Source organism: Dermacentor variabilis, chromosome 5, assembly GCF_050947875.1.
Source record: "Dermacentor variabilis isolate Ectoservices chromosome 5, ASM5094787v1, whole genome shotgun sequence".
Lineage (NCBI taxonomy): Eukaryota > Metazoa > Arthropoda > Arachnida > Ixodida > Ixodidae > Dermacentor > Dermacentor variabilis.
The window spans coordinates 205,453,625-205,478,664 of record NC_134572.1 but is presented as its reverse complement, the minus strand read 5'-3'; the positions used below and the strand labels follow the sequence as shown (position 1 = coordinate 205,478,664).

Genomic DNA, 25,040 nt, shown 5'->3' with positions numbered 1-25,040 from the left:
CAATCAATGTTGAGGAGCTGCACAGAGATTTATACAGTGCCAGTGGCAGCCACAACGATAATGGAAGAGGGAATAATCTAGAGGAATTTGACATCCCACAAGTAACGCCGGAAGAAGCAAAGAAAGCCTTGGGAGCTATGCAAAGGGGAAAGGCAGATGGGGAGGATCAGGTAACAGCAGATTTGTTGAAGGCTGATGGGCAGATTGTTCTAGAAAAACTGGCCACCCTGTATACGCAATGCTTTATAACCTCGAGCGTGCCGGAATTTAGGAAGAACGCCAGCATAATCTTAATCTATAAGAACGGGCACGCCAAAGATTTGAAAATTTATAGACCGATCAGCTTACTGTCCGTTGCTTACAAAGTATTTACTGAGGTAATCGCAAATAGAATCAGGAACACCTTAGACTTCTGTGAACCAAAGGACCAAGTAGGATTTCGTAAAGGCTATTCAACAATAGACCATATTTACACTATCAAACAGGTGACAGAGAAATGGGCAGATTATAACCAACCCTAATATATAACTTTCATTAATTAAGAGAAAGCATTTGATTCAGTCGAAACCTCAGCAGTCATGCAGTCGTTACGGAATCAAGGTGTAGGCGAGCCATATGTAAAAATATCGAAAACTATCTATAGCGGCTCCACAGCCACCACAGTCCTCCATAAAGAAAGCAACAAAATCCCAATAAAGAAGGGCGCAGGGAGGGAGATACTTAGAACGACAGAAAGCTGAGCTACTTGGTAAGGATTCATTATGCAAAATAGAAGTGAGGCGTGCAGACAGGACACAAGAGTAGAGAAGTGGACAACACGAACGCCGACTATCAACTGAAGGGAGCACTGAGGCGAAAAATGAAAGAAGACACAAAACTCATCTGCGCATGCTCAGGAATGGTAACATCACGTGTCAATCGGGTACACGTGCTGGTCTACGTGAGAGATAACTGTTAAGGCACTTAATCTCTTCCTTCTGTAAAGTAATCGAAGGCTGACTCACGCACGCACTTCCACCATTATAGATATGCTATGCCTCTACCATAAGACGCGTATCTTCATTCTTATGCCTGTACAATATCGCGCATTCATCCAACTCTGGCTTGCAGTTACAATCTCGGCAATGTAGCGAAAGATTGGACGGTGACCCACCAGTCAACGACCTTTATGTTCCATTAGCCTCTGATTGATACACCGTCCCGTTTGCCCTACGTAGAACTGGCCACAGCAATGGGGAATTTTATACACCACACCCATATGACAGTCAGTAAAACTATTGTTCTTATTGTGCTTCATTGGACAAATATGTGTTCGTTTTTTGCCTTTTACCCGCTCCTTTTTATTCTGTACGGCAGCACATATCTTACCTAGCTTATTGGGAGCAGTGAAAGCAACATTAACATCATATCTACTAGCAACTTTTTTAAGCCTGTGCGACACTGAATGAATGTACGGAATAGCCACTAGTCTTTTTTTTTTTTTGCTGTTACTGCTTTCTGTAATCAAGTCCGTCCCTCTCGAAGCCGATTTCTTTAGGCGCTCAGCCACAGTGGCCACCGCTACACTAGGATAACCTGCTTCTAATAGGCGCCGGACCTGCGCATTAAAACTGGCGCTCATTTTGTGCATGCAGGATCTTGTGAGGGAGGACTTAAGGCACGACATGGCAATTCCGTTTTTTACTAATTTAGAATGCTTGGATTGAAAGTTTAGCAACGGCTTCGAAGATCTTGGGGAGTACTGCCAACAAACATCATTTTTGATCATGAATTACCAACTAGCCCAAGCAACCACCCTAGCCTCTCCCATACTTCTCCAACAACCCCGGTCATGTATTAATTGTGACCATGCCGTCCCTGCAAACTTCTTAATCTCATCCGCCCACCTAACTTTCTGCCGACCCCTGCTACGCTTCCCTTCCCTTGGAATCCAGTCCGTAACCCTTAATGACCATCGGTTATCTTCCCTTCTCATTACATGTCCTGCCCATGCCCATTTCTTTTTCTTGATTTCAACTAAGATATAATTAACTCGCGTTTGTTCCCTCACCCAATCTGCTCTTTTCTTATCCCTTAACGTTACACCTTTCATTCTTCTTTCCATAGCTCGTTGCGTCGTCCTCAATTTGAGTAGAACCATTTTCGTAAGCCTCCAGGTTTCTGCCCCGTAGGTGAGCACTGGTAAGACACAGCTATTATACACTTTTCTCTTGAGGGATAGTGGCAACCTGCTGTTCATGATCTGAGAATGCCTGCCAAACGCACCCCAGCCCATTCTTATTCTTCTCATTATTTCCGTCTCATGATCCGGATCCGCCGCACTACCTGCCCTAAGTAGATGTATTCCCTTACGACTTCCAGTGCCTCGCTGCCTATTGTAAATTGCTGTTCTCTTCCGAGACTGTTAAGCATTACTTTAGTTTTCTGCAGATCAATTTTTAAACCCACTCTTCTGCTTTGCCTCTCCAGGTCAGTGAGCATGCATTGCAATTGGTCCCCTGAGTTACTAAGCAAGGCAATATCATCAGCGAATCGCAAGTTACTAAGGTATTCTCCATTAACTTTTATCCCCAATTCTTCCCAATCCAGGTCTCTGAATACCTCCTGTAAACACGCTGTGAATGGGGAACCAGCGCTGGAGTTTTCATGACGCCTGCAGCGCCGTCCTGGTGGTCAGAACGTGCACATTGCAGCCGCTCCCGCGGACGAAAATTGCTACATGTAGTGGCGTTGCGTGCCCTGAAAGTCGAAGGAAAACAAGAGGACGCCGACGATACTGTTGCGTATACAAGTGCCACAACTACGTCGGGATGAGGGAGGATGTATCCTTCTGCGTCTTCCCATCTAAACCCTACGAACAAGAATAGAGGCGGCGTTGGATCCAGGCAGTCAGGCGAGCGGAGTAAGTTCCCGTCTTGTCGCCCGGTCAAGCGGTGTCGGGCTGGTTTCTAAATCGAATTTCGCGTGTGTGCTTGGTTTATTCGATAGTTAAGACGGTAAGCCGTGGCAGACAGTACCAAACAGCAGAATCTGCAGTCGGCATTTTGTCAGAAACAAAATGAGCAATAGCATGCACCATCCGGCATATGTACCAACCATTTTTCCTTCGTAATACCACCGCCAAGCCCCTTCCAACGCCACCGCACCAAGCGAAAGATACGAAAGGTAAATATTATCCATTCATTGCCAAGAATTATGTGGGAGGGAAGCTGCCTTGTAATACGAGTTGTGTGCGCGTACTGCCGGCGCACGCGCGACTAAGCTGCCTATGTGTTTTTCAAAATGCGCATGCGGATGAGGACTCGGCGCTGAGATGCATCCGCTAAATTTATGTAATTAATGCTAAATGTAGCCAGCGTTGTTACGGATCCAGCAGCGGAGCACTCAAACCTTTGCTTGCGCGAGTCAGCTGATGCGATAAAGCTTCCTTCTCCATTGACTGAGGTGGCGAAGTAACATTAGAATTTTTTATGTCTAGCCAAAGAAATAAGGAATGTCTTCAGGCCAACTAATACTTCCGAAACCATAGCGCAGCACGACCGGAGCCGTAGCTGCTAGATTTGCGAGGCAGCTAGGCGCAACCGTTAAAGAAACACACGTGCTCGCCGCGACACACTGTGAAAAACATATAACGCTTAAAAAGCTTCTTTCGTCACTTCAGCACTTGATGGCGCTATCTTCTTTACGAAGACTGTCCACTTGAAGCGGCGCAAAAACGGAAACATACGAACTATAATACGGCCGCGCACGTGTGTCTCGTCTGGTCGGGAGGCTGGAATATGCCGCGTTTCGTCGCCAGGGCGGCGTGCAACGCACTCTCTTCGACGCGCCGCCTATCCAGCGCTGGTTCCCCATAGCATTGGGGAGATCGTATCTCCCTGCCTGACGCCTTTCTTTATTGGAATTTTGTTGCTTTCTTTATGGAGGACTACGGTGGCTGTGGAGCCGCTATAGATATCTTGCAGTATTTTTACATACAGCTCGTCTACACCCCGATTCCGTAATGCCTCCATGACTGCTGAGGTTTCGACTGAATCAAACGCTTTCTCGTAATCAATGAAAGCTATATATAAGGGTTGGTTATATTCTGCACATTTCTCTATCACTTGATTGATAGTGTGAATATGGTCTATTGTTGAGTAGCCTTTACGGAATCCTGCCTGGTCCTTTGCTTGGCAGAAGTCTAAGGTGTTCCTGATTCTATTTGCGATTACCTTAGTAAATACTTTGTAGGCAACGGACAGTAAGCTGATCGGTCTATAATTTTTCAAGTCTTTGGCGTCCCCTTTCTTATGGATTAGGATTATGTTAGCGTTCTTTCAAGATTCCGGTACGCTCGAGGTCATGAGGCATTGCGTATACAGGGTGGCCAGTTTCTCTAGAACAATCTGCCCACCATCCTTCAACAAATCTGCTGTTACCTGATCCTCCCCAGCTGCCTTCCCCCTTTGCATATCTCCCAAGGCTTTCTTTACTTCTTCCGGCGTTACCTGTGGGATATCGAATTCCTCTAGACTATTTTCTCTTCCATTATCGTCATGGGTGCCACTGGTACTGTATAAATCTCTATAGAACTCCTCAGCCACTTGAACTATCTCATCCATATTAGTAATGATATTGCCGGCTTTGTCTCTTAACGCATACATCTGATTCTTGCCTATTCCTAGTTTCTTATTTACTGTTTTTAGGCTTCCTCCGTTCCTGAGAGCATGTTGAATTCTATCCATATTGTACTTCCTTATGTCAGCTCTCTTACGCTTGTTGATTAACTTCGAAAGTTCTGCCAGTTCTATTCTAGCTGTAGGGTTAGATGCTTTCATACATTGGCGTTTCTTGATCAGATCTTTCGTCTCCTGCGATAGTTTACTGGTATCCTGCCTAACAGGGTTACCACCGACTTCCATTGCACACTCCTTAATTGCCATGTCGTGCCTTAAGCCTTCCCTCACAAGATCCTGCATGCACAAAATGAGCGCCAGATTTAATGCGCAGGTCCGGCGCCTATTAGAAGCAGGTTATCCTAGTGTAGCGGTGGCCACTGTGGCTGAGCGCCTAAAGAAGTCGGTTTCGAGAGGGACGGACTTGATTACAGAAAGCAGTAATAGCAAAAAAAAAGAGTAGTGGCGATTGCGTATATTTATTCAGTGTCGCACATGCTTAAAAAAGTTGCTAGTAGATATGATGTCAATGTTTCTTTCACTGCTCCCAATAAGCTAGGTAAGATATGCGCTGCCGTACAGAATAAAAAGGAGCGGGTAAAAGGCAAAAAACGAACAGATATTTGTCCTGTGAAGCAAACTAAGAACAACAGTTTTACTGACTGTCGTATGGGTGTGGTTTATAAAATTCCCCTTAGCTGTGGCCAGTTCTACGTAGGGCAAACGGGACGGTGTATCAATCAGAGGCTAATGGAACATAAAAGGTCGTTAACCGGTGGATCGCCTTCTAATCTTTCGCTACATTGCCGAGATTGTAACTGCAAGCCAGAGTTAGATGAATGCGCAATATTGTACAGGCATAAGAATGAAGATACGCGTCTTATGGTAGAGGCATAGCATATCTATAATGGTGGAAGTGCGTGCGTGAGTCAGCCTTCGATTACTTTACAGAAGGAAGAGATTAAGTGCCTTAACAGTTATCTCTCACGTAGACCAGCACGTGTACCCGATTGACACGTGATGTTACCATTCCTGAGCATGCGCAGATGAGTTTTGTGTCTTCTTTCATTTTTCGCCTCAGTGCTCCCTTCAGTTGATAGTCGGCGTTCGTGTTGTCCACTTCTCTACTCTTGTATCCTGTCTGCACTCCTCACTTCTATTTTGCATAATGGAGGGTGATACGATCTCTCCAATGCTAGGTACAGCATGTTTACAGGAGGTATTCAGAGACCTGGATTGGGAAGAATTAAGGATAACAGTTTTTGGAGAATACCTTAGTAACGTGCGATTCGCTGATGGTATTCCATTGCTTAGTAACTCAGGGGACTGCTCCCTGACCTGGACAGGCAAAGCAGCAGGGTGAGTCTAAAAATTAATCTGCAGAAAACTAAAATAGTGTTTCACATTCTCGGCAGAAAAGAGCAGTTTACGATAGGCAGCGAGGCACTGGAAGTGGTAAAGGAATACATCTACTTGAGACATGTAGTGGCTGCGGATCCGGACATGAGACTTAAATAACCAGAAGAATGGGCTGGGGTGCGTTTGGCAGGCATTCTCAGATCATGAACAGCAGGTTGCCATTATCATTAAGAGAAAAGTGTATAACAGCTGTGTCTTACCAGTACTCACGTACGGGGCAGAAACCTGGAGGCTTACGAAAAGGGTTTTTCTTAAATTGAGGACGAAGCAACGAGCTATGGAAAGAAGAATGATGGGTGTAACGTTAAGGAGGATAACAAGAGAGCAAACTGGGTGAGGGAACAAACGCGAGTTAATTACATCTTAGTTGAAATCAGGAAAAAGAATTGGCATGGGCAGGGCATGTAATGAGAAGGGAAGATAATCGATGGTCATTAAGGGTTACGGACTGGATTCCAAAAGAAGAGAAGCGTGGCAGGGGCGACAGAAAGTTAGGTGGGCGGATGAGATTAAGAAGTTTGCAGGGACATGGCCACAATTTGCACATGACTGGGGTAATTGTAGAAGTATGGGAGATGCCTTTGCCCTGCAGTGGGCGTAGCCAAGCTGATGATGATGATAACCGTTCTCCCTCGAGCAAAAGCCGAGGTGGAAGCACGGCGAGATTCTCTCCGTCGGGAAACTGGGCGACAATGACGTCGCAGTGGTCACCTTCGAAGGGAAGGGTCAAATCTACTGCAGCGATCAGGGCATCCATGCGAGACTGCACAAGACGATCCCCGCCTGTGACTGCTGTGGAACGGTGGGGCACCGTGCACGAGGCCACAGTCGGGACGCTGCGGCCACTGTGGCTCTTAAGTGGCTACTACTTCCGAGGGCCCTGCAGAACATGAGTGCGCCCCTCGTTGCCTCATTTGCGGGGGCAAGCACCTCACCGGTGCTGCCGGCTGTATCGGCAAGTGCCGGAAGCCTATCAAGCCGGGGATTTTACCGACCAACGCCAAGCGGAAGTCAGCACCCCAGCAGGCTCCGCCCACCAAGGTCACCAACAGGAAATCTACCTTTAACGTAGGGCAAGTCCGGACAAGTCAAGACGAGCGCAAAGTCCGGAACCAGGACGAAGACACCGACCTTCAATGCCGGCGATTTCCCATCCCTGGAAAACGCCCAAAGCAATGTGAGCGGTTGGGTTAGGGTTGTTTCTGGGCCTCCCTCCCCTACTGAAGGCGCCCTACAGCGGAAAAATGCTGAACTCAGGCTCCACACTGAAATTCTAGCTAACAAAATACAAGAGCTAGAGGTAAAATTGGCCAGGCTCACGGAGCCTCGGGCACAGGACGGGCGTTCGGCGCACATGCAGCAAGCTGAGCTCACAGAACCAGCTGACAGGGCCTCGGTCGCGTCAGGATTATCAACGTTTCGCAGTGCTTGGGCAGCACAACAGTCAAGCGCATGCCCATTATGGAGCAACGTTCGGATGGAGTAATGCTCTGCACATGGTGCAGGACATAACTGCAGCCGTGAATGACTCGATCCTGTCCACAGTGCAGGAACGGGCAAGCGTCCAATTTAGGAACAGCCGCTCTCGCTCGCGTTCCCCGCGACCGAATTCACATAGACGAAAGGTGGTCACTCGTCAGGCCATAAGCTTCCAGGAACACAGTCCGGCTGCCGCCTCCTCGGAGATGGTGGTGCCTCTTTCTGAAGCGCCATCGCCTTCGGAGAGTGGGCGTGCTCCTCACAATTAAAAAAAAAAACCTTCACTATGGCTAGCCGAACCCACCAGAAAGCCCATAACAAAGCCATAGAAGAGAAATTCGAGATCATACAGTGGAACTGCAGAGGTATTCGGAACTGGAAGAAACGGTCGCACCTCCAGCTCGACCTGCAATCCCTCGGTACCGCGCCGGCGGTCTTGGCTCTCCAGGAACACGTCGTGGAAGCTAAAATCACTAAGTATAGCTCGTTTCAGGGGGTTCCTACAACGTGCATCCTGGTGAACAAGGCATACACCGCAATCCCGGTCGATCTTGACTTGGAGACTGAACAGGAATACAGCATGGTCAGCAAGGTCCTGCCAGTTAAGCGCTGTGACCCGTCAATACATATCCTTAACATTTACTGCCCCCAACACAAGCAGCGCGTAACACTCAACTAAATCTTCTACCGCGTGCTCAAATCGGCTGACAAGGAACCTCTCCTTATTGTTGGGGACTTCAATGCTCCCAGCCTTCATTGGGGATACCGCTTTGAGATGGCCAGAGGACGCAAACTGGTGGAGTTAACAAACTGGCGGAGTGAATTTCCACACTTCGTCTTATGCTGCTCACGGATCCGGCATGTCCCACACGCGTGGGCAATTCGGTAACCCGTGACACATGCCCTGACATGTCTTTCGTTAAGAACGCTAGAGATGCCGCCTGGGAGAAGCTGGGGGACTCTCTTGGTAGCGATCACTGCCCTCTCCGGATCACTCTTCTCGCGAAGGCGGTTCGCAAAAAGTGGGGCAACGCCCAATTGACCGATTGGTATAAGTTCATAACGCAGGCTCTTCCGGCGGCTGTGCGGGCTGCGCAAAGCAATTGTACACAATACAGCAGCAACACTTTACGACACTTCAGACTTCCGAAGACATCCCCGCAGTGGACAATCACCTAATGCAGCCGTGGGAGGCGCGCCGGAGTCTCACTTAACGGCGGAAGATGCAAAAGCTGAATCGCAAGCTTAAGGTTCGCATTATCGAGCTTACCGAATAAGCCTCAACGTATGCTGCCCGGCTCACGGACTCAAATTGGATGGAAAAGTGCAATGCAGCAGCGCGTCAGATGAGCTCAAGAGGGACGTGGCGTCTCTTTCACAGCCTCATTGACCCCACTCAGACAAGAGGGGAGACGCAACGACAACTTCTGCGAGCGTTGCACGGGTACCAAGGAATGACAGCTCAATTGTAGTAACTTAGTGCGATAAAAACACGAAAAACAAGAAAGGTGGACAAGGACAAACGCTACTCACAACTGTTTAATGGAAGGAAAAATAGTACATGTATATCTTCTTGTCACGTATGCACATACCAAGCAGAAGAGAACAGGCAAATGCACTTAGAGGCGGTTACGCAAGAAGTCAAATTCGGCATCTAGTAATGAGATAGAAGGTTCACATAAACACCTATTTCTATTCTTCTTGATAAAGAAGGCCTCAAGAGCGAGCCTGTAAAAGGAGTTGCCGCTCCTGCCCAGAATAGTAGTCGCACAAAATCTAGCGTCACAACCACACGCGCTAACATGAGCCACCAAATGTGCGCCCTTATCCTCTTTTTTCTTTAGTTTTTGCGCACGTTCCCTTAAACGGTCATTCACGTAACGCTCAGTTTGTCCAATGTAGAGCTGCCCACAAGGGTTCAAGAGAACTGCATATAAAGCTCCTCTGCAGCACTCCACAAAGGGCTTCTCATGCCTCGTGCGGCAGCCCCGCCTGCTCTCACAGCAAATTCGAGAGCACAGCTTCGAAAGCTTGTTGGGCACTCCATCGATTTTCTGCCTTGTGAATACACGCGACTCTTGCAGATGGTGTCCGGGCGCCACCTGCTAGATCGCTTGCACATACAACACGAGTGCATTCCAGAGGAGACATGCAGGCTCCCGGAGCTGTGGCATCACAAGCTCCGGGCTTCTCCACTCCCGCGCAACATGGCCAAACAGACACATGAAGGCAGACGAAAGGCGCGCGCTCGAGTCCTTGAACACCAATATTGATCCAAGCAGGCTGTATACTACGTTGGTGCGGTAGGGCCGTTGCCCACTGCATTCTACACGGCCGCGTAGTTCACCAAGACCAACAATTTAACGGACTTTCCTACAGAGCTTTCAACTCTGCGCAGGCCGAGGAGGTAGCTATGGCGCTTGCCGCCTCGGACCCGAATTCGAAGGTAATCATCACAGATTCGCGCACAGCCTGTGAGCACTACCTGGCGGGCTAGAGCGAACCGTGAGCGAAATGGACCCCTTACCCAAACGCATCATTTGAACTCTGGGCCACCAGGGCCTTAGAGGTAACGAGGCTGCGGACGCAGCCGCCCGAGCGCGTACCTACGGGGCACCTCAACTAGACTCTTCCAGCTCAGAGATTAGACAACCGCTTCTGCGGTCCAGAGAAATTCTGGCAGACTATTGCGAACGTCATCAGCTTTTCCCGGTCCTTACTAAGGGCCTGAGTAAGGCCGATGAACGAACCTTGAGGCGCCTGCAAACCAACACCCTGTTGAGTCCTGCAATAGTGAAACATTTTGACCTGAAAGTTGATAGGCGATGCCCACACTGTGGGGAAGTCTCCAATAACTTTCTCATGATGTGGGCATGTCAGATGAATCCTTAATTCCGTTCCCCCACTAGAGAGGCATGGGAGGCACCCTACTTAATTGCTCGGCGCTGAAGTCTCAAGGGCTCTAGTCGAACGGGCGCAGGTAGCGGCTTCGTCCAGTGGGGTCCCAGCCTAAGGACTCCACCTGTGCAAAGGGCCATTTTTGGCCAGCAAACTCTCCCTTTATTGAATAAATGTTTTTCATCATCATCATCCAGTGATACTGTATTAGACGGGGCAGTGTCGCGGGCGGCACTCAGCATGGCTCCGGAGGCGGCGTCCGTAGCGGCGGCGCAGCGATCGACCATTCTTGAAACTGTACCTGAAGGAGGACAGCAGAAAACGAGAACAAAAAACTGTAACCAAAACTGTAAAAAGAAATTATGGGGTTTAACGTGCCAAAACCACTTTCTGATTATAGGTACGCCGTAGTGGAGGACTCCGGAAATTTTGACCACCTGAGGTTCTTTAACGTGCACCTAAATCTAAGTACACGGGTGTTTTCGCATTTCGCCCCCATCGAAATGCGGCCGCCGTGGCCGGGATTTGATCCCGCGATCTAACCGAAACTGTACCTGGAGGACAGCCTGAGGTCCGACCTGCATCAAGCCCTTCACCTGGCGGAGTGAGCGGCATGCAAGACACCAGATCCCAGTGAACACGAGGAGCAACCAACAGTCATGCTCAGTAAAGTGGAAAGTTGGGCTAGTTGGTGAGTAATCATCATACCTTGCTGGTGAAGCAGCGCACTGACACGGACACAGTGAAGACACACAAGAATCACAGTTGGAGCAGCGAGTGTCGTTTTTTCTTGTGTGTCTTCACTGTGTCCGTGCGCTGCTTCACCAACAAGGTATGATGAAGTCATGCTACCACCCGAGGAGCAGCCAACAGTCGTGCTCCCTTCGGACGACATAGCAGCACCTCAGCCAGCACCAACAGAGCAATGTGTAAAATTTCCGGGCCCACGCCGTTCGCAGTGCTCCGGAAAGACACCCCAACATCTTCGGGACTTTGTGCTGGCATTGGCTATTGGCTGACTGTTGAGTCCGAACTAAGGGGGAGGGAGTGTTGTGTACCAATTCTGGCCGCTGAGTTCAACGGATGACGTATATTTGTCAGTCAACCCTGGTGTTAAAGAGCGCCCTCTTCCGGTCCCAAGAATGTATATATTCCAGTGGTTATCAAGTTTCCGTTCTGTGTTTGTTTCGTGACGGCAATAAAAGGTTATTGCCGATACGCCTTGTTGCGATGGTGCCTCGCGATATGACCCACGCAGCAACAAACACTTTCACTGGCCGTAAGCTAGCTGACCTTTCTCACAATTTTTGTTTTTTGCCCCTGTCACAAGCAGTGCGCATAATACTTCCTCCATGGAATTCACACCTTCGATAACACGTGAATCTGTGTATTTGTTTCCCGTCTCCCAGCCAGAAGTTGTAGAAGTGTCATTATCCCTCAAAAATAGCTACTACGCCGACCCTGGTGATTTACGAATTCGACCGATCAAGTACGTGCTTGACGTCATTGCACCAGCCCTAACACATGCGATCAATCTAATCTTTTCTTCTGGCAATTTCCCGAGACAGCTACAAGCTAAAGTTACCGTTATTTTCATAGGCGGTGACAAAAATAATGTATCAAACTGCAGGCCTATACCGCCCATTTTTTCCAAAGCTATTGAAAAGTCGATGCACATAAGAATGAATAGTTTTTTTTTTTTTTGAGTCGCCATAACATCATAATGCTGTTTCAATTTGGTTTTGTTAGAAAACGTTCCACGGAATCCGCATAACTCCTTCAAAAAGAGATCATATTAAAAGGTTTCGAGCGTCAACTTTACATAGTTGGAATATTTATCGACTATTCGAAAGCCTTTTATCGGATTAATCATACCATACTTTAAAGAAAGCTAGAGCATTACGGATTATGTGGAGCTTTTTCTACACTTATGCAAAGCTACTTGAGTGATCGCCAGCAGCAGGTACAACTGAATAACTATACATCAAGCTTTCAATCCCTAAACAGTGGAGTACCGCAGGGAAGCATCCTAGGGCCTCTACTTTTTAATGTGTATATTAATGTAGTAAGAATAGATAAAAATACTCAATTTATAGTTTATGCTGACGATACTAGCTTGTCTTTTTTAGGATCAGATTTATTGTAAATTCAAACCAGAGCAAATAACATACTTGCAAAACTGCATACCTGGAGTTTGAATAACTCGCTAAATATAGATACGTTAAAAACAAAAGCGGTTTTATTAAAAACAAGAAAGTCAACTGATTTAGCGCTTTTTCTTGGTACATCCAAAATTGCAGTGGTTCCTGCTGTGAAATGTTTTGGTGTACTCTTTAATGAAAACGTCCTGGGATTTGCAGTCTGATTCTGTTTGTTCCTGCCTTTCTTGCACGGTTGGTATATTATCGAGCACACATTTTCTTTTGCCTGAGAAAGTAAAACTGTTGTATAATTCACTTTTGCTTTCAAAACTGTGCTATTGCTTTCTTGTCTGGGGAACCACCACAATTTCCAACATTCTGAGGCTTTCTAGATTACAAGGGCTGTCCATTTGATTGTCAATGCTCCGTATAAAGCACACACGAGGCCCATCTGTAAAAAGCTAAACGTAATCCTGTTGTCAACTTGTGCGATTCTTTACTAACGACACGCTACAAACAAGGCATTAAAAGAAACAATCTGTGCTTGAAAGAACCTGCTAATTTGACTGAAAGAGTGAACGTTTATGACACGCACAGAATCAGTTTTTGGTTTACACCATGGACCCATACCAACTATGGCCAACAGATGATCACATATACATTGCCTGCTCTTTTAAACAACCAGCATTGTTTTCTGTAATGCTGCTGCTGTTAAGTTTTGATATTGTACCGGAAGTTTTCTCCAAGTTTTGACACATTTTGATGTCGTGCATAAAAGTAGAGTATTTCCTTTTTTAATGTTAATTTCAACACTTTTAGTTTTATTTTTCAGATGTATAGTTTTGGTATTGTAAGCTTGCCGCATACGAACATTTCCTGTTGCTCCTGTCAAAGTGCAATTATCAGGTACAGACCCCATCAAGCTTTTCGCTTTTAGTCTGTGCCCACAGCATTTTGTACATGCTGTAATGTACCATAATGCCCAAATAAAATGAATGAATGAAATGTCCACATAATGTCCCTCGCATACATGCGACGTCGAAAGTAAGTGCAAATCAAGCTGTTAGGTTGCACGTTTGTTCCCTCCTTGGCACACCTTTCAACAGCACATTATAAACGATGCCTTAGATGAAAACAGAGACTGCGCTAATGAATAACGTCAAACAACCGGACTTCTTGCTCCTGATGCGAACAGAAATGCTCACAAATTCAAAAGCAGTAGAGAAAACTTGCATGCACGGATTGAAGTGACAAACATAAACAGAGGCCATTTACTCTGAAAAGTCACTGAATTTCAACTGTAAAAATCATGTCGCGCCTGCACAGTAAACACGAATGAGCAGAAGGAGAGTACTAGCACAACAATGATGCCAGAAGCCAAGCGGTAGCTTCGCTGACACGGAAAAGCAGCTCATTGTTGTGTTTATGGTGACCATGCTTTGGCGATGAGCGAAACGAACAAGGTTCACTTGTTGAAACGTTGGCTCCCACTTTTACCTTGTTCTCGTTTTGCTCATCGTCTTGAATTTCTATCTACCGCTTTCCTTGTATCTTCCCATTCTTTGGCGAGTAGTTTGACGACCCAGGCTTTGTCCATAGGACATCCGAATCATGTCCCAATGCCCATGCACCATTTCGAATACAAATAGGACATCTGCTGGACGTCAGTCTCAGATATCCTATCGCAAGTGTCCCAAGGTGATCCCACATGGTCGTTTTCTTTTGAGATGCACGTGGTCAAATATTTGTCCTCCGATTGAAGCTATGCCTCATGAGTTTCCTCCTAACAGAATTATGTTTTCTCGCATGTTCAAATTACAGTGTGAAGCTATCACGTATGCAGCTTGTGTTTACGTCATACTACGAAATTTCTGTCGCAATTAACTTTGAAAACTTCAAGTAGTTCAATAAGGCAATTGTTCTTGGCGCAAGGCCTAGAAGAATGAGGAGTATGCTACACTCCCGCACAAGTGCGCGCGCACATAACGTGTGCACACAATGCATCTGTTCTTGAAGCGCGGGTACTCTGCCCGTTGCATCTACATACAGAATGGGCTGCAACCATAATTAGCATTATGGTGAACACTATGCAAAAGGCCTTGGCATATGTCCGTAAAATGTACGCAGCATGTGCACAGAATGTCCCTCGTGTACATGCAACGAATGTCCGCAGGACACGGAAAGTGCTACCAAATGTTCATGTGAGGAGCGTTCGCAGGACGTATTCGACACTACCCTAGGATATCGATGTCCTAGCAGATATCTATACAATTCCTGTCCCTGGGGATATGGGTACAGCATTTCACAAATGAGGCACAATTCCATGGTCTGTGTAAGCTGTAACTAGATGCTCACTATTCGCGTCGATGGACGCGCCACTGGTGGCGGACTTGCCAAAAACACTCGGGAACGGAGCCAGCTGCACGCCGTAGTTTTCTCCGTCGTTGATCGTGATTTTCTGTGTTATTCACGTTTTCATAGCAAAATAAGCAATACCCATCGCATGTGTGGTGTGGCGAAAGCTGCAAGAAATGCTGAAGAAGAATTGTTGGATGGCAGGGGCTGATATACCGGCAAAAACATGCAGGGAATATGGTTCTAATCGTTCCCCGCGAAGCCTCATCAACGGAAGCAACGGTAACAATGGATCGCCGCCGTTTGGCAGAAAATTTCTTGTTCTCATGCTTTTTTTTTTTTTTTGTCCCGTCATTTTTTCCACTTGATCGTATTTAGACGGGTAAGCGACGAAGTTCGTCTGCAGTGCAGCACGTGGTTTAAAGGCATTTTGCTTAACTTCTCAATGCCATTTGCCGCTTACACTGTTTACCGATTCCTTACTGTGTTGCGCTAGCTAGGCAGCACGACTGCACGAGCGCATTGTGTTGTATGTTAAAGCTACTGAAGCTTGCAAGAACTGAAATTGTTAGTTTTATGTGGCCTGGTAAATCCTCACACCAGCTGTCGCACACTTCATGTTTTTGCATCTGTTTTATGCATGGCTTCGCGCATGTTGAACTGTTGCTAGTTACTTCATGCATAACTCTTGTTGATTTTTTTGAGGTGCGAGGTTTTCACCCTGCCTCGTTTGTAAAGGGTCTAACTCATGCTGTCTTATCGGAATGATACCAAGCAAGTGCTTCTTTAACAGCTGTATTGTTTTCGCCCGCAGGCATCTTAAATATTGTGGTTTATTGGGAAATGTGTTTAGAAAATAGGTAGTTCAGGGCGAGAATTGCTAATAGTTGCTGCATATGGTATTTTTGTTACATTTTCGCTGAAAAGTTCACATCACGTTAGGGAAGTCATCACACCTCGATGCTGTCTGAGCAGACTTAACACGCCGAGTGATTTGTCTTTTTCACAATGTAGTCCCTTTTTGCATGTGAATTTTGTACTCAACTGAATTCTTTCTTATTACGCTTACACCGCAGAGGACTAAACCCGGCCTTGCCACCAATGCTCATTTACTTTCACTGGTGCTGCTCTGCCTTTAGATATATCATGAGGCATCTATCTCTAGTAACATTACAAAATACTGAAATGTTTGTCAGACTTTACCTTTCTACGTTTCCAAGCAGCTCCCTTGGAGAATTTAAAATGGCAAAAACTGCAGCGGGAATGGCAGTTCATCGGCGTATGCAACAGAATTGCATTGGCGATACAGTGCTAACACGCGCTTTTATTAACCCGTGCATTTGGTGACTTTGTTGACTAGTGCATGTGTATCGATCAATAAATTCGCAATTACCCTCCTTGAGGCGACTTTGACTGCACTTATTCGGCGCTGTCACATGTATTCATCGGCAGAAAGATCCCATCGTCATGTGCAGACATCGTACCGCGCCAATTTATTTCATATAAGTATGCACTAATGATGGCTGCTTATTATTGAGGTACAGAAGCAGCATTACGGCAAGGGTAGATTTAAAAAAAACACGATCGAGACATTGCATTACTCAACAAAATTTAACAGCTGCTTAGCAAGAGCCCCCTTCATGTAAACGGGGTTCATGCCGTTTGTCTGTAGGATGCACCTGGCACATATGTGGGCCAGGTTGTCCCAAACACTGGTAACATCGTGTTCATACCTGCTAACACAGAGACCAGCATCTTCCCTACAGCTGCCACCGCAGAAGAAGCAGTCTGGTACCTGAACAAAGGAGAAATCGCAGCCGCGAACTTCAGCCATCCTTGCTGCAAAGGGTTGTCTGCTACTGCTCCCGTGCGTACTGTTGAAAGTGCCTGCTAGGTGGCTATCGTGGCGCCTCTATAGATGGTGTACTAGGCGAATACAGGTATCACAGAGTATGGGGACACACACAAGAGCTGGTATGGCACCGAAGAATGATATCTGAAATAGTTTCACACATTACTGCAATGACAGCATTAATTGGTATCGGAATGGGCACCAAGAATAAACGACCTGCATTACAGAAGTGCCGCTGCTTGCCTTGCTTCAGGAAATCCTAGTACCCGTAACAAGGAAAGTAAGCTTAAATTAAACAGTTACATTGTATGACTGTTCCCTCCTTGACAGCCCTTTCAACAGCACATTAAGTAAGGCCCTGGAAAATAAGAACTGCACAAACGAATAATGTCGCACAATATCAGCCACCAGCCTCGCTGTTTCATGAAATGTTTAATTTAAAAATGAAATCCTGAAATGTTCATGAATTTAAAAGCGTCAGACATTCAGAGAATGCGAATGAAACACCACCAAAAGGCTTTTGAGCCACACAACAGGCACCGCATGCAAGAGTGAGCAATTGCGATGCCGCCGCTTCTTTCCACACCAGTGGCGTCAGGTATAGACCGTTTCATCGAGCGAGGAGAAAAGGGTGCGCGGTGAGCCTTTCCTCCTCTCTGGCTTGTGCGATCCGCCACAGTGCTGCTTGAAAGTATTGCTGTCGCCTGCTGTGGAACGATTTTGAGATGTTTTAGATCATACCTCATGCAATTTACGCAATATCTGTTCATATAAGGTCGTCAGGGAAGCTTTGGGTGCATCGGTAACTACAGTACGCGGAAATATCTCTTGGAAGTGCATACATGCGACACACATTATCAGCCACGGTGTGGGTATGTGTTGTGAACTACTGCGTATATCAGTATTAATTAAACGAAGGGAACCGGTGTCTGTGTATTACCAGCATGAAATGGTAAATGTGCTCACTATCTGACTGCTTGGCGTAGGGACTAAAACATAAGAGTGCATGCTCGTGTACGGCCAACCTAAGGCAACCACGAAACATCTAAGCGGCAGGCGCTATCAAGTATGTGCGATACACCGGCAACCTTCTGTTTCATTTCAAGTCTAGTTGGCTTGAAATCACTATATGTCTGCGCTAGCCTCCTGCATGAGACCGATGATGCTGCTCACCTCAGCAATCACTGCGGTTGGTGAACCAGCATGATACATATATAAGCTATAGTGTGCTTCGGCATTGCTGTTTTGCCCTGTAATGCCATAGTATCTGAGATGGATCACATGAAAAGAATGCGATTGCTATTCCTGAGGACAAAACTTCCATAATAAGTGTGACTGCGTCGTAGCAAACGGAACGAGCACAACTGAAAAAAAAATGCGGTTATCATCGTTTTCTCGAAAAAGAAAGAAAAACAGGGGAACGCCATAGTACGAGCTCGCGTAGTCAAGCTGCACAGCGTTCATAGATCTATAAACATTGATGCCGCATACTTGGACCATACGCTATGTAGAACAAATATCTGTAATCCAGTACCTACCACTGGTGAGAACGCTCGCACAGTTCATAAGCGGTTGCTTTGCTGGACAAGTATAGTTCACACTCTTTGGTATGCTGTTATTACTAACCAAAACTATTTTATTCATGGGTGGAAACCTCATCCACAGAAAAGAGTAGTTACGCAATGTAACCTGCAGCTGACAGTTTGAACATTTGTCAAAGTATAACAGCACAGCTCAGGACTATCGTAGCAGAACGGTACCCACGCTGTTATGATCGTCGCGTACGTTTCATTGCTCCTAAATCGCAGCTTAGAACTAGAGGATAATACTGCAATAAGGTCACATTAGTGAATGGAACTATCAGAAATGCACAGTTGATCTCCGAGGCTGATTGTAGGCTCAAGCATGTGCGCACACGTCACGCTGCATGCTCCGTCCGCCTCAATGCCAGCAGAAAGTCCGACCATACCGACTTAAACCACTTCAGTACGTCTCACAGAACCGTCTTCGACGCAAACACCACGTCATACTAAATAGAACTCATGAGCGCGAAAACAAAAGCCAGAAACTACTGCCGAGCGTATACCTGCCTTGCAAAATGGAGCGCTTGCCCAAGCCAGCATGCCGACTGCCCATAGATGGCGCCACAGCGTAGCAATATGGTGGCGCCCATGAAAAGACTGTGTATACGCAGCCACCTCCGCACGCTGCACTGCCCCTTCTAGTTCATTGTACCAGTGACGCCGTCCGCCCCCTAAACGGCTGCAGCTAGCACTGCTCCACTGCCCCAGCAGAAGGGGCCATCAACCTCCTGGATGGTGCCGACGTCTCCTGAGCCGAGGCCTTCGCGTCTAAACACAGCGCTCACAATAGCACGTTGGGTTTTCGGCAGATGGTCCAAGCTTCGTATTCTCGACCGGCTTCTTCTGTTCTCACACAGGACTGCGTCTCAGAGGCGTTCACTGTGGGACGTGGTGTACGGCAGGGGAATTCTCTCTTGCTTGCCCTCTACATGCTCGCTTTTGAACCGCTTCTGCATAGGTTGTCCTGCAACAGTAGAATTGGCAGGTTCCTACTCCCACCAGGGTCCCCTCCGGTTGCACTCTTTGCCTAGTCATTGCCATAATCTTATTGCACGTAGAGATTTTATGCACTTTACAGCAACTATTTTTAGGCCCCTTTACAGCCACGTCAAATCAACTTCACAGAACTCATCATTCCACCGCAAAATCACTAACACTGTCTTGGTGCTCTTTGGGCCTTGCGCCACTAAACAACACACATTCATTCATTCATTCATTACTCTTTGCCTAAGCAGATGACTTGTCTATTGTCGTCCCGGATGAAGCGTCAGCTTGCACCATCTTGGAAGTCATGGACAGTTAATGCGAGGTGAGTGGTGCAAAGTTGAATAGGTCGAAAAGTGCTGCCATGTACCTGAACTCCACTCTGTCCAGTCCACAGGCCGTTCATGGTCTTCCCGTGAAAATTCGGTTGCACATTCTAGGTTTCCAGTTCCGTCCGTCTCCTGAAAACTGGCAGCAGGCTAAGGATAAGCATGAAACCAGGATTCAGGAATTCAGCGTGTTGTCATGTCTGTTGACGGCACGAGTAACAATTCTTCGCTCACTTCTGTTTTCCTCTCATACGTACGTGGCATGTGTGTCTCCTGTTCCAACTCGAACCAACCTTATCTTGGAGAGGGTGTTCTTTCGTTTCCTCTGGAAAGGGACAACTGGTTGTGTAGCTCGGCAGGTGCTTAAGTTCCGCAAGGATAAGGGAGGACTCTGGATTGCCGAACTGGGCATCATGGGAAATGTCAAATGGACCCAGGTCGCTCTTAACTTGGATATGCTCCTGACTCGAAACTTCCTTTTCTTTTAGCACCGGACTCCGCTTGTTTTCGCAAAGCACATTTTCCCTGGTTCAAACGTCACTTACAGCGCATACATAGACGGAGGACATCGTCGTTCTTTTTTGTCCTCCGTCTATGTATGCGCTGTAAGTGACGTTTGAACCATGGAATACCAACTAGCCCGTACTCAAACCTTGCTTCAGCACATTTTCCCACTGTGTGCCTTGCTCACGTTCCCCGTCCACCATTTATGCGACGGCTGCCAAATTCTCTGGTATGTCTCCGCAAGGGTCACCCCGGCATCAATGCAGTTTCAACTTCAATCCAGGAACTAGTTGATATCCTCACCCTAGGTCTCCCCCATGCATTGCCAAAGGTATGTTCTGTCCATCCGCAGGCCAAGTTGGAAGCTCATTACGGCCAGCTTCCTCGACGCTAGGCGAGCTACGTTCATGTACCACCTGGCGCGAGGGTGCCTGCCGATGAGTTACAGGCCCTTCACAGGCATCCCTGCTAGTGGAGTGTGCCCTTTTTGTGGCGATCATGAGGATTTGGTTCATATCTTTACACAGTGTTTGCTTCCTGCAGCTCTTCTCCAAAGGATTGCTAGTCTTTTTAATCTCCCAGGTGTTCCATTTCACACTGTTCGATTTTTCCACCCTTTGCCTAATCAGACGATCAACCAGTTTGTGCTTCTTCTTGTCGAGTGCTCATACCAAGTTTGGTTGGCACGCTGCGAGGCAGTTTTCGGGGGACGGGCGCCGGGCCTTCACGAAATGCTTGTGAAAGCACGGAAGGAGGTCTGGTTCCATCTCACCCATGAGCGGCATCACTTGGGCGACACGAAGTTTCTTGAAGTGTGGGCTCGTCCTGCCGTGATTTTTGAGGAGTCAGGTGGAAATTTCTCCATTAAGTTATGATGCATGCTTTTAAGGTCGCTCAACTTGACCATGTGTACCAGTCAATCCACAGGGTTTTGTTTGGCTCAGTGGAATCCAGAGCCAGAACCGGTCATGGCGCACCCTCGTGTGGTCGCGCAGCTTCGCAGACGGCTTTGGTGCATGGTTGTATACCTTGACCTCTTTTGTGTCAAGGCAATCCGAAGGAATGCCAGGCTCGTGACCTGTAAGACCGACATAGCTGCTTGTGCCTTGAGTGCAGTAACTCAGTTGCACTGCACCACAGCAGCCCCCTTGTCTGGGAAGGACCGTTGGTCTGACCCAAAGCCCTCCGCCCAGGCAACCTGGGTAGCGGAGGAGCGCTGGGGTCAATGTACCGAACGATGTGTTGATGAGTACATGTGAGCGGCGAGACTCATCATAGCTCCAAAAAAGAAAATTGCTGCATAGCAGGGCCCCCAAGGGGCTCTGTAAGTTAAATTAGTCCATTTGCATGAGGCGCACAGCACAAACATCGTCTGCAACATGGATACAAAGATAGTGCAGTGGAATGTCAGAGGACTTCTATGTAACCTCGACATAGATTTAATCTGAGAGTGCTGCGTGTCCAAGAAACACACTTAAAGCCTACACAGTCGAGCTTTATCAAGCAATATGAAATTTTCCGCAAAAACCGTGACAACACTTCTGCCTTGTCGGGAGGTGTAGCTATAGCTGTAAATAAGTTGGTTGCTTGCCAAGAGTTTGCCCTTCAGAGCCCCTAGAGGCTATATCTGCAAGAAATTTTATTCAACAAGCTGAAAACTAGTTGCTGCATTTACATATCGCAAAACTATCACCTCAATAAAACTGAATTTTACAGCCTCATTGACCAGCTCCCAGAACCGTACATAATAGCCAGTGATTTTAATGCTCATAACATGCTTTAAGAATCTCTATGCGATGTGCGAGAGGTCGACTGATAGAAGCTTCTTTGTGAACTCCAGTGCATGCATCTTTAATAAGAAAGAACCAACACATTACAACCTTTATCAACAATCATATTCATCAATGGACCTGTAAATTGACTCTGCTTGTCTTCTCCTTGATTTAGAATGGCATGTCATCAAAAATCCACTTGGAAGTGACCACTTCCCAGTTACTCTGAACTCAGTAACACAACATAACCCCCCTCTGCATGTCCCTCACTGGAAACTAGCGTCAGCTGAGTGGAAATGTTTTAAGGAATCCACCTAGTTATCATGAGATTTTATAAGTAATCTTACTATAGATCATGCTGTATCATATTTTACCGCTTTCATTGCTGCTGCTGCAGGAAAGTTCATCCCTCAAGCAAAAGGTCATTCATATGGAAGACGAGTTCCCTGGTGGAATGAAGACTGCAGGCAAGCTCGAAAAAAGCAAAACAAATCATGGGGCATTTTACACCGATACCCAACTGCATAAAGCCTTGTTGAGTTCAAACAGTCTAAATCACAAAGAAAACCCACACGACGGCAGGCTAGGAGAGCAAGCTGGGAGAGGTTTCTTTGCGAAATAAACTCATACACCCATGAAACAAAAAATGCGGACTGCGCTCTGAAGGCTGAAGGGCCGCAACCGCATCCGCTGCCCTTGGTAAATAACCAAGGTAGCGGGTTGGAAGACCAGGCAGATACTCCTGGTAAACATTTAGAATATGTATCTAGCTCCACACACTATTCACAAACATTCCTTAAGTACAAAGAAAAAGAAGAACACAAAACACTGGACCACAAATGTGGAGGAAACAATCTATATAACCATCTATTCAGCATTCCCAAGCTTGGAGTTGCATTGAACGCCTGAAAAAGCTCTGCGCCAGGAGCAGACAGGTTCAACTTTCAACTATATTTAGAATTTTCCTTCCTTTTTACAGCAAAAGAAATGCAAGGGCAGGAAGAAGCTGCACAACTGCAGCTTGACGACGTTCCTGTCGCCTTTCTTTGACAACCATCTGTAGCATATTGACACGTGTACTTACCTATCTTGATCAGGCGACCGCGTTTCACAGCCTAAGAAATGCTATCGCACACCGCAGGACACACCTGCATGTATCGGAAGTGTCTGGAATGTTATCGATGGTTCCATCCGCTGTCTGTGACCGAACGTTGTGTAATCTGATTGCATGTGTGCACAACGCGAATAATGTAGAACATTATGGAAGGCACACGGGTCCCAGGGATTACTCTGGAACATTCAACGACTGATGCATAAAAGCCGACGCTCTTGACCCGCTAATCAGATTTTTGCCGATTGCCGATCGTGTTCCCCGCTATTGCTCTTCTTTAAGTGTAGCCTGCTTTTGAGGGCACAAGTTCGTCCAATAAAACACTAGTTTCATCAATCACAGTCTTGGTGCCTTCTTCACAGTCACTACTACGTGACATCTGGTGGAGGTGCTTTTTGTTCACGTACCGGATGCCCCCGAAAAGCCGTGATCCAAGCCAGGACTGTAAAGAGAATACCAACATAGTCCCGGACAATCGAGCAAGCCGCCATCTACAACAGCTGCCCCCGGAGCATGGACTTCTACCTGAGAAGACCAGGAAGATTCCAGTGGACTTCCAGTGGAGAATCCAGTGGACTTGGCGGCATGACAACTATGACCTACACTCATCCAGTTCACTTAACTTTTGTGCAGACAATCGCCTTGACTCGCCTGGTAGCGTCCCTACTGGCGCCGCCCTGTGCACCCGAAGGGGGTCTGATGCTTGCGGACTACCAACCGCTTAACCACTCAATCACTGCTGCCTTTGTCCAGCCCATTTCTGTGCCAAAGTACGAACTGCCTACAGTTCTACGCAAGAGCAATGCTGACTTGCTTATCAAACAGCTGCCTCGTGTCCTTTCCTTGACTGGATGGACCAGCGCTACCTCATCAACCTTGACGTCACTGCCGTTCCATAAAAAGCCAGACATGACAGCGCCACTTTCTGGTGGGCTTGGCGGCACAACTACAGCCCACACTCATTCACTTCCCTTGCCTTTTGTGCAGGTAAAGAGTTACTTTTCCCTTTTTGCACACCGCAGTCGATACAAGGCTTTAGTTGTGCTGCGAAGGTGTACTTTTTTTTTGATGATTTGTGATTATGCTCAAGTTCTTGAACTCCTGCTACTAGCAAGTGACATTGAAGAAAACCCTGGCCTTTTACTCAATATACTGCAACATAGACACCTTGTGATATTATGTCAGCATTGAGCGAAGTTCAAGCTGGGCAAGCAACATTATTATATGAAATAAAATCGACACATTCCAAATTGACCCAAAGCTAAAAAGCTTTTGACGACATCAAAAAAGGACTAGGTGAAATTAAGGCTGTTTGTCCAGCAATCGTGTCTATTAAAAAACACATCGCCGAAGTAGAAGCTCTAACTGGGCAGAAAACCAACCAGGTCACTAATTCGGTCACTAGGATGAACGACTCTGCAGAAAGCGCTGGGTGCTCCAATCTTGTGTTTTTCGATTTCAAGGACAGCGAATGCAAAATATGGCAACAATCTGAAAAACTAATCCCCAACCTTTGCATTTCAAAGCTTAGCACTTCATTGGAGCCAAGAGACATTGAACGCAACCACAGGATTGGCTGCTTCCAAACAAACAAAAATAAGCCAATCATTGTCTGGTTTGCCCACTTTCCAGACAAAGAGCACGTCTTGTCACTAAGTGCACAACTGAATGACACTGACCACAGTATCGCCCCAGACTTCTCACCAAACATCCGACTTACACACAAAAAACTTGAACTAATAATTACAAACACAACCTACATTTTTTATCCACTTGAACAGAAAGTCCTTGCACAGCCACAATGGTTATCGCCTGATGCTAGATCAGCTGACAAAAACCTTTCGCATACAGCTTTATCACTAATATATACAAACATCAGAAGTATCTTGCCAAAGCAAGACTCTCTTTCACATATAGCCGAAACAAACAATTGTAACCTTATCATTTTTTTACTG

At 46.7% G+C, this 25,040-nt stretch overlaps 1 protein-coding gene across 8 annotated transcripts in view; it reads right to left on the bottom strand.

The window, feature by feature from the left end:
- LOC142583463 (NADH dehydrogenase [ubiquinone] 1 alpha subcomplex assembly factor 8-like) overlaps positions 1-25,040 on the bottom strand; it is a 418,166-nt gene that overhangs the window by 365,447 nt on the left and 27,679 nt on the right. For 2 of the 8 annotated variants that reach the window (XR_012828641.1, XR_012828640.1), the window contains exon 2: positions 16,684-16,745. The exons of 4 other annotated variants lie outside the window; for them this stretch is intronic. Coding sequence is in view for 2 of the 4 variants with exons in the window: in XM_075693945.1 (XP_075550060.1) it covers positions 10,662-10,755; positions 16,684-16,745 (156 nt within the window). In the remaining 2 variants the exon portion in view is untranslated. Of the gene's footprint in view, positions 1-9,080; positions 10,756-16,683; positions 16,746-25,040 lie in introns of those variants that run through there. 2 more of the 8 variants (XM_075693945.1, XM_075693946.1) reach the window with 2 other exon arrangements.